General features: G+C 33.6%; 1 protein-coding gene across 2 annotated transcripts in view; it reads left to right on the top strand.

The window, feature by feature from the left end:
* The window catches only part of ASCC3 (activating signal cointegrator 1 complex subunit 3), a 266,716-nt gene that overhangs the window by 186,664 nt on the left and 67,190 nt on the right, over positions 1 to 12,862 (top strand). For both annotated transcript variants that reach the window (XM_027632616.1, XM_027632609.1), the window contains exons 22-29: positions 2,572 to 2,726; positions 6,398 to 6,496; positions 6,969 to 7,137; positions 8,980 to 9,200; positions 10,584 to 10,669; positions 12,066 to 12,232; positions 12,371 to 12,516; positions 12,631 to 12,751. In XM_027632616.1, the coding sequence (XP_027488417.1) occupies positions 2,572 to 2,726; positions 6,398 to 6,496; positions 6,969 to 7,137; positions 8,980 to 9,200; positions 10,584 to 10,669; positions 12,066 to 12,232; positions 12,371 to 12,516; positions 12,631 to 12,751 (1,164 nt within the window). The remainder of the gene's footprint in view (positions 1 to 2,571; positions 2,727 to 6,397; positions 6,497 to 6,968; positions 7,138 to 8,979; positions 9,201 to 10,583; positions 10,670 to 12,065; positions 12,233 to 12,370; positions 12,517 to 12,630; positions 12,752 to 12,862) is intronic.

Below are 12,862 nucleotides of genomic sequence, written 5' to 3'. Positions count from 1 at the left end.
TTTTCTTTTCTTTTCTTTTCTTTTCTTTTCTTTTCTTTTCTTTTCTTCTTTTCTTTTCTTTTCTTTTCTTTTCTTTTCTTTTCTTTTCTTTTCTTTTTCTTCTCTTCTCTTCTCTTCTCTTCTCTTCTCTTCTTCTTGTCTTTGTTTTTTTAATGAGTCTTTCTCCCCATACCCACCCTTGGAGAAGAAAAAATTTTGTGTTAAAATGCAAAACCAGTTTTGCTTCCTTCAGTGTAGTAGAACTAGTATTGACCAGATGAAAATGTATCTATATATACCTGCAATTTGTCTAGTTTTGTTTTATATTAACTTAATCAGAAAGTAGATGAGACTTGGGAATTGACTGTGAAAACAGGTCATTGCTGATTATATGTAATGATATTTTGTGTTCTTCAGCCTTATAAATATCAAAGCAAGTTGATCTGTGCATCTCTGTGAAGTCCAGATACTTGGCACACTTCCTCCTGTCTAGCCCCTCTATCTGAGGGATGTGAAGGAAGTGCTTGCCTGGCAGACACCTTATTTTTATTTTTAATTCAAGGCCATGTTGAAATGAGAAAAGGTACAACTTCCAGGTGCTGCCTTGTTTTCTGATTCCACAGGACTAGTTTCAGTCTTTGTGTTTTTTCCTTTTTTAATGTTTTTGTGACCTTGGAGATAGAATAACAAAGACAGGAGCTGGCTAACTCAGTCCATGGCTTAGCGGGAGATAAAAGTATCAGATGGGCGCCAGCCCTCCCAGTGAGCGAAAAGCATGTTGTGTGCACAGATCCCGTTTTCCAGTGTACCATGAATTGGTCAACACCAGTTTATGTGCTATTGCGGTGTAACCATGGAGTTTCCAGAAAGCCAGGAAATCACTGTGTTATCTGAGATAAACAGTCTTATTTTTTTTTCAAAATACAGATGACAATCATTGTAAATAAGCAAAATTTATACTTTTTTTTTTTAAACATGACTATTTTCTTGAATAGTCAGCTTTTCTTCAGAAGGTTTTAATATTTCTTAAATGCCATTGATGGTGGGGGTAGGCAGCTAGGGGAAAAGAGTTTTATAATATTTTGTAGAAGTTGGGAGGGGAGCCTTATTTTCCCCTAGCAGGTAAATGTAAAAAAAACCTCAATGCTGTCCTGTACAAGCGTGGTTCACCTCACACATCGTGATAAAGAAGGTGGTTTTTGGCATTAAAAAGTGTACTTGCCTGCATAGGTTTATTGAGTCATATCTTTGCATATTTGTCATCTGCCTTTATTTAACCTGATTTCTGAACTTTTACCTCTAATTGCAAATGCTAGTCCATGTGTGAAAATGCTATAATATTGATATATTTTAATAACCTGCTGGAGTTTTACCAACTGGAAATTAAACTGATTAAATAGCTGTTAAAACTGTTGTATTAGGGATTTGTTTCTTAAGCAAAATCACCATTCATTTCTTCAGAGTATAAACACCTGTGTGAAGCAGTATCTGCCAGTTTTTTAAATAAGGAAAACTGAAAAGTTAAAGTCAGGATCAATAGCAAAAAAAATAGCAATTGCAAGATGCTGTGCCCCTAAATTATTATTTTCTTTGCAAGAAAAAGGTTGTATAACCTTTTCACCTTGAACATAACACAAATAATGGGACTTCTTCTCCCTTTTTTTTTTTTATTCAGTAAGTGTGCACATGGGTAAGTGTGGTTAAGGAACCACATAACAGAAAATAGTAGTAGCCATTGATAAGGTAGCTTTTAACAGGAAGTACTTATGACCATCACAATTAAAATCTAAAATGTGCTCCAGATAATTGCGTAAGCAATATCAGTGAAAAATGTAATAAATTATGCGTCTTTCCCTAAATAAGCTGGAAGGTGCTGTATTTTTCAGGAAACAAATCACTGCTACATGCTTTGTTTTATATTTAAAATGGAGAGCAAGGGAACAGAGATTTGAGCTGTAAAATTCAAGTAGGACATTTTTCTTAATTAAAATAATCTCTTTATTGCCTTAGTTACCATGATGGGGATAGAAAATGCAACATTGAGTTTTTCCTTTTTCTTAGTTACATACTGATATATTCTGAAAAATATATCAGCTGCTGTGAGATGTTTGCTCATGTACATTTTTAACCTATTAACTACCTTTATTCAGTTTTATGAAGCATTCCATCTGCCTTGAATCACTGCACAGGAATTGTAGAAGTTCAACTGTGTGCCCTTCATTAAGTAAGAAGTCAGTATTCGTGCTTTAAAAAAGACCTATATGGCTTGGTAACAACCTGGTCAAAAAGTCAGTAATGGAGAGAGAAGTAGCTTGACATATGTTTTCAGTGTGAAGTCTTAATAGTTACTTTAACCCCTTAGTTATAGCCAGCAGGGGGGTTAATACTGATTTTTCTAGGCACTAAATTGCTAATTCAAGTTAAGTATTACAAAACATTCAGACATGCCGGGTCAAGAGAGTCAGACATTTACGCACCTAAGAGCAAAACAAGCAAGCAATAATACTTCTCTCTAAAAGCCTATTTGAAAGTCAGAGTTGTATTCTTTTTCCTGGAAATGCAAATTTGTTACACCTAATGTTTTCTTGGCAGGTCATATGCTGCATCATGTGAAGATTGGGTTAAAGGTAAAACAGTGTGTCCATCAAATACCCTCCATCATAATGGAAGCAACAATTCAGCCAATTACCCGCACAGTGCTCCGAGTTCGGCTGAACATCGCTCCCGACTTCACGTGGAATGACCAGGTAAAAAAAAGAGGAGGAGGAGGAAGGACAGGAAGCATTAATTTAGCTTCAGTAAATGAGATGGTTACAGGTAGTCCGTAGCTGTTTGGATAAGAAAAAAGATATTTATTTTAGCTAAAGAGCAAGTTTGATAATAAGAATGGCCTTTATGACTTTTGTAGAAGAAGGCAGGCAAAGATCATCTTTTTATTTCTGTTAATTCTTGCAGGATTGGGCTGTTTATAACATGTTGAGGCAAATGCTTATGCTGTATATTACCAGTAGCCACACACAGATTAGTTTTATGCCCAAAGAGGAGAAGGAAGAAAAAGGGAGACACGAGTGAGTCTGAACTACGAATGAATGGCAAACACATTCAGATAAAGCCTTGAAATGCAGTTCATGTATGCCAAGTTCTGCTGCTCTTTATGGCTTTACAAATGTACTTTCACAAATCCGTGCCTTTTTTTCTGTTGGGGACTTGTCTGACACAAAAGCTGAGATGTATTTGGAGTTATACTCATCTGTATTTTATGGTGCAAATTTATATTAAAGGAGTTGTACTAGTTGCAGATTTAGATCTACCCTTTGATTCAGAAGCTATTCATTAGAAATAGATTTAACATAAATCTAAATTAAATATATGTGTCCACATGGGGGCATTGTATTGTTGCTGGTACTTCAGAAACTTCTACAGAAAAAAAAAAATCCTCTGAAACTTTCTACAGAAAAAAGATATCTCAATGAGCAAACGTATTTTTATTCTTTTACACTTATGAGATTTACACTTAAGATAAATTATTTTGAAAGGTGGATATTGTGTCTGTTCTTTGATTAAAAATTAATTTAAAAATTTCTTATATTACAAATTTACCTTAATCACAAGTAAATTAGAAATTTATTCCACAAATGTTTAAATTACTTTAGAATTTTATTTTCCTGACCTAAATTTTTTTTTTTTTATTTTGGAAGTTTCACTAAATTGTCTTAGAAATGGGAGATTAACAATGAAAATATAGAAAGTTTGATGTTGTTTGGCTGCTTGAATTTATTACAGAAATATTTGAGTGAATTCCTACCATGAATTATAACTTGGCATACTTTTTGCTTCTTTTTTTATATACAATACTTCAGAAGGCAAAAAAGCCATTACTTTTTAGGATTGAAACAAATTTTTATTCTTCAGTCTTTCATCCACTTTACCTGTAATCTGTTAAATACAAAAAAAAATTACGATTCTTCATATTTAACTTTATCTTAATAAAAGGTAATTTCTCAATCCATTTTTAGATTTTTCTACAAAATCCAGGTTCCTCTGTATTTTTACAAGTTGAAAAGGGGTCCACACAGAATAATACTGTTATTTTGACTCTGAACTTCTAAAGTTATAGCAAAATTTTGTCAAAAGTCTATTTTCTGCTGTAATCCCTTTACACAGTTTTTCTGACAGTTGCTTTGGAAACATTATGATTGTTTTATCAGTTCAACTTAAGGAGCTGTTTTTATGTGAATTTGTATATTGGTACTCATAAAAACTTGAAAAACTTTTTTTCACTTTTTTATTTTTGTAACGCAGCTGTTGATTTTCTTGTTTCTTCAGTAAATGAAACTTCTATCACAGTAAATAAATAAAGCTGTTAAATTTTAATAGTCTCCAAAAATTAATAACTGTCTTAAATTTGACACTCTGAAACTGCTTTTCCATCATCACATAGTATTTTATCAAGCTTTTCAGATGATATCTATAGAAACTTATAGGTATAGCTGTAATTGGTACAAAAGCTAGTTGCTAAAAAGTTCCATTCAAAAAATTGGAGTAATCAAATAAAACAAGAATATTAAAAAATTAAATACCATACTTGACTGAAATACCCTGCTTGGCTAACATTTCATGATTTTAAGTTTATTCCTTTACCTGAATACTTAATTCTAGAATGATCTCATCACAAATTTTGCACTTGTTGTTACAAATGAAAAAAGATATGTTTTGGTAGTCATGAGAAATGACATCATCTTGATCTTTAATGGCTTTAGTTTTCAGTTCTGGAAACCCTTAAGTTCAGTAAAAGCATGTGAGCAAGCCATATCCAGTGAAAAATTTTTATTCTTTTGTTAGGAGCAAAGGACTATAAACATGCCCAGGCAGAGCAATTAAGCCTTACTGCAGTCAGGTGTAGTCCAGCAGAAATACAGAATAATGCAACTAGTATTAATTAGCCAAGTCATATATCAAACATGCAGTTTTTAGGGTGATGATTGCCCCAAATACTGGTATGTGTCAGTTCTTAAGAGCTCCCCAGAGTTCTTGAGAATCATTACTGGAGAGAGTGTTACGTTACCTGTACCCAGATTGCCCTGCAGTTTTTCCACGGGACTCTCCAAAATTAGGATGCTATTACAGGTAATAATTAAATTTCTAAGCTTTGAACTTAATCACCTTCCTTAAATCTTTCTTCTCTTCAATTCTCCAAAACTCTGATGAAATAATAGTCTCACTGCCATTTTTCAAAATGTCACCTGCAGTAACCTGTGTCCTTTCAGTTTCACTGCTTCGGGTCCCAGTGAAGCTGCTAGTGAAACTTAAACGAATGAAAATGAATGTCCATCTGCTTCTCTATTGTGCAACTGTGGTAAAAAGGAGACAAAAGCACCTTGGTTCTATTCTTTGTACATATTTTTGTCTTCAGAAACCATTACAGACTGTTTTCCGACACATCCACAAGAACAAATTATGCTGAAAATAATGCATACTGTGTGAATCAATACCAAATTCCTGTAGTGTTATAATTGCCTTTAGAAGCAACTATGTACTTTTGTCTTTTTTTTCTATTAAGTTCAGGAATAATTCCAACTTTTTTTTCATCCTCTGATTTTGCAATTTATCACAGTCCTCATCAGAAACATCAGAAATCTATGTTCGCTTAATAGTATGGCTTCTGTACACCTGTACTATGCATTTTTCTTTATTTTCCTAGATATTTAAGTAAAATACTTGTTCACTGGCACAAGTTATTTATTCTGTTAAAGAAACAAAAACATCTTAAAAGAGAATCCCACCTAGCTATGATTTGTGGCAAAGTAAGGTACACAACAAAGCAAACAAAAATCTACGATGGAAAAAACTGTTGCCAGATGGCAGGAACATCATCAAGAGACAGCTCTATTTATGTTCTTCTCACTTCACCTGTAGCAACAACTACAATCTATAGCCTTCTGAATCCCCTTCCTGTATCTTTCTAGAAGAAAGGGGAAGAGAGAGAAGGAGAGAGGAATGTCACAGTTTAGTGTCCAGTGTTTCCTGAGGGAATGTTTTTGATCAAAAAATGAGCAGACAATAGCAAAAGACAATCCTCTATGCAGAATCCAACGGCAGAAGTACAGGGAGGAATAAAGAGGAAGTGTTCATAGGAGCCTAGAGGAAACTCTGGCAGTTCAGTCTATTTATAAACAGCTGAGGCACTGCCTTCAGTTGCATTTGTATCATGTCCATTTACTTGATACCTACTTTAAGCAAACTCTTATTGAAACATAATCTTTAAGCAGACTGATCTAATTCAAAATGTTATTTTGCGCTTTCTGTATTTCTGTATTCCTTTGTGAGCCTGTGTCATTTAGAAATATATCCAACATACCTAGCAAACCTAGAGAACCTTGTTACAACTAAAAGAAAGCTATCTTTTCTACTCTTAAAGGTACATGGCACTGTTGGAGAGCCCTGGTGGATTTGGGTAGAAGATCCTACTAATGATCACATTTATCATTCAGAGTATTTCATCATTCAAAAGAAACAGGTAACAGATTTTATTCAGAATCTCGTAGAAGACAAAAATAAAGTTAGTGAGATGAGGATTTGTAATGTCAAACAGTATTTTGACCTAAGCAGATTTTCAAATCAGTAGCAAAGCTTTCAGATTCAGGTATACTAGATCAGCTTGGACTCCCACAGCAACGTTTTCTAATCTCAAATGTCCCTTTTTTTCTTCCTTCTTTGCTGGGACAGTTATTTTCAGGTGAAAAAAAGAAAGACACTAGTGGTTTTTTCTGTTAAAGAAAAAGATGAAGAGACAGTCTTATTTTTGTCCTTTGAAGCAAAATACATTCCCAGTGGTGAAATATTTTGTAAAGATGTAAACATTTAGCACATGGAGGTGCACACATACTTTATTGTTTTGTGTTAGTATGCTTATGGAAGTTAGACAAACTATGATTTTTCAAGTTACTGATATTTCTGTGCAGTAATTATTCTCTACCTGTTTACACTAGGTCATTACTAAAGAACCTCAACTGCTGGTGTTCACAATCCCAATTTTTGAACCTCTTCCTTCTCAATATTACATTCGAGCTGTGTCTGATAGATGGTTAGGAGCAGAGGCTGTATGTATCATAAATTTTCAACATTTGATTCTTCCCGAGAGACATCCACCCCACACAGGTAACTTCAAATTTGATCCTTTTGCTTTAATTAATATTGCTCATATTGATTTTTCTTATGTTAGTGCAATGAAACTCTTACTTCTGCTTCATCAGAGAAAAATTTATGGAATTTCACTTTGTGATATTTCTTCTCCAGCTCTCTAAATTTTTCAGTTGCTGAACAAAAGGCAGCTCATTTAATCTCAGCATAATACCAACCTTTTAGTTACTCCAGCTTCTCTATAAATCATAAGAAAATAGAATCTGTCATATAAAACTAAGTCAATCTCTGTGTTACAGTATGTCTTATATTAGTGCTTGTAAGCATTACTTTTCTTCTGGACTAGTTAAAAATAATCTTGGAGTGTATTATAAATGGCATTCATCAAAGACAAAAGAAACAGTGCTAAAATTTTGAAAATATGAAATATTTTACTATTTTTGCTAAGATAAATGTATCATACTAAGCACTGTTACAGCACAACACCACATTTCATCTCATCAAGTCGTGGCCTTCCCCTCCCCCTCTTTTTAACACTTGGCACAGAAGCATATGTTTGTGTTTTGCTTCTTTTTTTTTGGATACATAAATTGCTTTATACATTCATTGGGCCTGATGTCATTGTAAAACCTTTCCCCCGCAATTACATTTGGCTCATCTAGCAAGTGATTGCCTTCAGAAATACTCACTTCTCATACGGTGTTGTCCTTTGGCATGCATAAATTCACATGTGTTTGTGAAGTGTTTAGCTATTGTTATACTGTACCTACAGTGTCTGGAAAAGCATGTGTAACCTTTTTATCTAATTGACTGATCACTGACTACTATTCAGAAGAAACAGAAAGATATTTACACATCACCAGTTATGGAGCCTCTAGGATTTATGGTAATTGATTTCAATTCCCATCTGGTTCCCACTCAACAATGAAGTACATAGAGGCCCTGCTAGGCAAAAAAAGGCTTCTTTCTCCTTGACTGAGCCCAAGAAATCACCATTTCAGTGGGAATGATAAAACAGCCATAACATATCAGTGAAAAACATGTGAAGAATATTAGGCATCATTGCCTCAGTAGATTTTATGACTCCCATATCATACCTTAATGCGAAGCACCCTGAAAAGACAGGGAGACCTCCAGCCACAAAAAAAAAAATCAAACCAAACTTCAAAGCAAGCATCTGCATAGCAGAATCACTGCAGTCTCCTTAATTTGGTAGTATTCCAAATCCAATCTGGTTATATATATCATCTTCCAAATTCCAGAGTCTCTAATTGTTTGGTTAGCAGATGCCCTCAAGATATATTGAGAATCATATATTGAAGAGCTGTTTGTTTATTTATTAAAATTATGTCTTTAATTACATGCCTAAAGAATTAGATGCAAAATTTAGTTGTACTCATCTGATTTGTATTACTCCATCAACTTGGAAACTCCAAAGAATCCTTCCTTCCTTAATGGATTTTTTCCTTGACCTTGAAATACTCCACATTCTGTTATCATAAGACCTGGATATACATATAATCTAATACGGTGAGTTTAGAACTTACTACAAGTAGTAAAGGTAAAAAGAAAACAGCTATAAGAAAAAGATTAATCTCTGCAAATAGCTGGTTCACAGCTATCAGAGTACTTAAAACAGTACTTGCAGAAATATTTCAGAGCTATAAAAACAACTTTTCATTATTCTTCATCAAAGTGAACAATTACCAAAATATGGACTCTGTGTCATATGAGATATTAAGTAAAACATTTTCCAATGTAAGTTGTTTTGCACTAAATTACTGGTTAATATCTTTATCTTCATAGTAAGCTATGTTATGTCATGACATATCTTGTCTTACAATTATTTTGTGATTATAGAGCTTCTAGACCTTCAACCTTTGCCTGTTACAGCCTTGGGACATCCAGAATATGAAGTCCTGTACAAATTCACACACTTCAATCCTATCCAGACACAGATATTTCATACCCTTTATCACACAGACTGCAATGTTCTTCTTGGAGCACCTACAGGTTCTGGAAAAACTGTTGCAGCTGAATTAGCCATCTTTAGAGTTTTTAACAAGTATCCCACATCAAAGGTTTGTAAAATAGGTTTATTAGACTCATTTTGTATTACCATGTTTTCAGCAATACAAAAGTCTAGAAAAATACTATGAGAAACTGAATTTTAATGTCTCCAATTTATATCTGTCTGGATACAAAATGGCATTTCATTATGTATGTTGTGCTTTTATTTCAATTTTTTATTTTTATCAGTGTACTACTAGAGTTAAATCTACAAACACGACATACAGGCATGCTGGATTTGCTTTTCTTCCTCACTTAACTGCATTTCCTGCTTTAATCTCCTTCTACTAGCAGTAGTACTGTTTTATTAATTCCCTTCCATGTGAAAACAACTAGCCCAGTCTCTCTTTTATTTAAACAAATAAGTTGCAATTAATTACTACAAGCCAATTTGCTGTTACAGCTTGCCCCAGTGCCTTAAATTTCCTAAACGCTGAACAACTCAAAGTTGTTTTCAAAGTGAATATATATCTGTTTCTTGAATATATATATGTTTCTTGGCTTAGCTATCTTGTGTTAGTTAACCACATTTTAACTTTAAAGTCTTTGGGAAAGATCTTTGTATCTGAGTGTAAGATTTAAGAAAGAATAAACTTTTAAGTTAACAGAAATTGTGTACATAAATACCTTAATCATCTTTGAAATTTCAATATCTTCATGTAATTAGTTAGTCCAAGTGAGGTAAAAAAAACCACTAATACACTTTCAGAATATCTGTGAGACATACAAAATAGCCAGTTCTTAAAGGAATATGTATTTTAGGTTTTATTAAAGCTGAAAACATGGCTATACATTTTAAAGAATGTATGTGAATTCTTCATGAGCAGTTTCTGCATATTCAGAAGCTTCAGAATTTTTGACCATAAATCTTTAAGTAAGTATTGTTTGTCCATGTGAGAGTATTCCCCTCTGCACCGCAGGCTTCTTTGAGAAAAAAATTGTGACATTTAGCTTAAAATAATCAGATTTTTTATTTAACTGGTAATGTTTTAATAATTTAATGACATAACTAGAAATCGGGTAAGATATTGCATGCTAGAAATTCAGATTATTTCTGTTCTAGAATGTTAACTTACTGATTTTATACTCCTGGCAAGAAAAAAAAACATTATTTATATAAGTGGTGTTTAAATGATATGATAAATATTTCAATTTCAAGAAATTATTCTTTATCTTAATTGTTTTGCTTATTAATGTCTCAGGAAACAAAACCACTTTTTCAAGCATTATGCTTGTTTTAAATATAATCCCGTTAAAGGTCGTTTAAGGAACTCAGGCCTTATGCATTTTATAGATTATGAGTATGTTCAAATCTCGCAAATATTATATGTTGTAGGTACTCTGTTATAAAGGTTTCTTGTTTAACTTCTGGTTTTGTGACATTTCTTTCACAGGCAGTGTATATTGCACCCTTAAAAGCACTCGTCCGTGAACGAATTGAGGACTGGAAAGTTAGGATTGAAGAAAAACTTGGTAAAAAGTATGTTTCTCCTTACCTAATCAGAGAAATGAGAAGCAAAAGAACAGCCCATCAAGTATGAATAAAATCTACAGAATACTTATGAGTATTTCAAAATAGGTTTCGATTATACACTGTCCTTCAAATTTCTAGTACTTAAAAAGCACTGACAATAGTCATTGTAGTGATAGCAAAATCAAAACTAAGAAAGGGATACTGAGCTATTTGCATTCTCCTTACTTGCCAGTATAACAAGTATGAAGCTGAGATTTCACTCTACAATATTCTTGGAAATTGAAAACATAAAATAAGCTTTCATTAGAAACCTCAGCTCTAAGGAACATAGAAGACTTGCATGGACTGTGTACTAGTAATCTTATTATGCCCTTCATATATAAATTAATATAATTTTATTGCTTGGTTACTTTAATTTCTTGATGATCTTCTCAGGTGTTGTTCAGCCATTACTTTATGATCTGTGAGGTATATCAGTCATGGTGATGGTTTTGCAAAATTGTAGTTTTCTGAATTAAAATTATTATCCATAGGATGCATTATTTATGGCCTTTGCGTTTTCTACATATAGCTTTTTTCCTAAATTAAGCTCAAAGCACACCACAAGTTTCATGAGAAAGAAGAGCTACTGTGTGTATGTGAAATTACCAGTGATATTCCTGTTATTATTGTAGCAATGAGTTAAAATATTTTCAAGTAATATTTCCTTTTTGAAATTTACAATTACTTGTGACTTAAATTTTGAACAGAAGATACACATTACTGTGAGGAATTTTTATTCAAATGGATGTAGAATGTGTAAATGAAATATCAAAAATCCATTCTAATGGATCCATCTAAAATGATGGATCATCATAAATGCTGTTTGTAGAAAACATAATGAGGCAAACAATTGGAAAAACTCTGCTAATCTTCCCAAAAAATGATCTCAAGATAATTTCTGCACCAGTCTTAATGGTCCTTCACCAACAAATGCAATACACGCTGCAGTTTAGCTTCGTTTTTCAAACCAGAGATCTATGCAGAACAGCAGGCAGCAACTTGGTAGCTTTCTAGAAAGCTCTCATCCTGGATATGACAGGATGTTATGATTCACATTGTATCATACTAATATAATGTTATCTTCATTTTGAAAAACTAACCATAGATGGGTTGGGACTCATATTCGTTCTCTTCTTTTTATATGGTTTTGCTAAGGAATGGCATTTGGTATTTATATGGTATTTGCTAGGGAAACAGAGAGACAAGTTTATTTACTTAATTTCAGAAGTCCTATTAAATGTATTTGATGAGAAACAAAATCGCTTCACTCTTTAAAGAATTTAAGTTTAGGAGTAAATATTTGAACATTAAGATGTTTTAAAGCTTTGCAAAGCCAAGCCACCGTCTTTCTTGATTACAGGGTTGTAGAGCTGACAGGAGATGTGACTCCTGATATGAGAGCCATTGCCCAAGCTGACCTGATCGTTACTACCCCGGAGAAGTGGGATGGTGTCAGCAGAAGCTGGCAGAACAGAAGCTATGTTCAGAAGGTTGCCATTCTTATCATAGATGAGATCCATCTTCTGGGTGAGCACGTTTTGTTATTTTTAATGAGAATTGTTGCTAAATTTGAACAAGCGTTTTAGTATTTATGATGTGAATGTACTTTTTGACATCTGAAGCTTTTCTTTTTCTCTATTTTTCAATGCAATTTTTATTTACTAGGGGATGAGAGAGGCCCAGTATTGGAAGTCATTGTGTCTCGAACAAACTTTATCTCATCGCACACCGAGAAGCCTGTAAGAGTAGTTGGTTTATCCACTGCTTTAGCAAATGCCAGAGACCTTGCTGACTGGCTAAACATTAATCAGGTATGAAAAAAAGTTCTAGAAGAGAGATATGTATTTGTCTTGCAGAAAAACAAAATAGCAATTTATAAACTAATTCAACGTTAAACTTGAAAAAAAAAAAATGTTCTCTTGTAGATGGGTCTGTTCAACTTCCGACCATCAGTACGTCCTGTTCCTCTGGAGGTGCACATTCAGGGCTTCCCTGGCCAGCATTACTGTCCTCGCATGGCTAGCATGAACAAACCTGCATTTCAGGGTAAGCAACAAGTTTCTAGACCTTTTCCTTCTTTCTGTAAAAGAAAAAAAGACTTTACACAGTTCATTTGCAGCACATTTGCAACATGTGTTACTGTATGTACTCTTGGCA

The sequence above is a fragment of the Corapipo altera genome, unplaced genomic scaffold (assembly GCF_003945725.1).
Source record: "Corapipo altera isolate COAL_440 unplaced genomic scaffold, ASM394572v1 2b, whole genome shotgun sequence".
In the NCBI taxonomy this organism is placed as follows: Eukaryota; Metazoa; Chordata; class Aves; order Passeriformes; family Pipridae; genus Corapipo; species Corapipo altera.
Note: the sequence above shows the minus strand (reverse complement) of the source record. Positions and strands in the feature narration are given on the sequence as shown.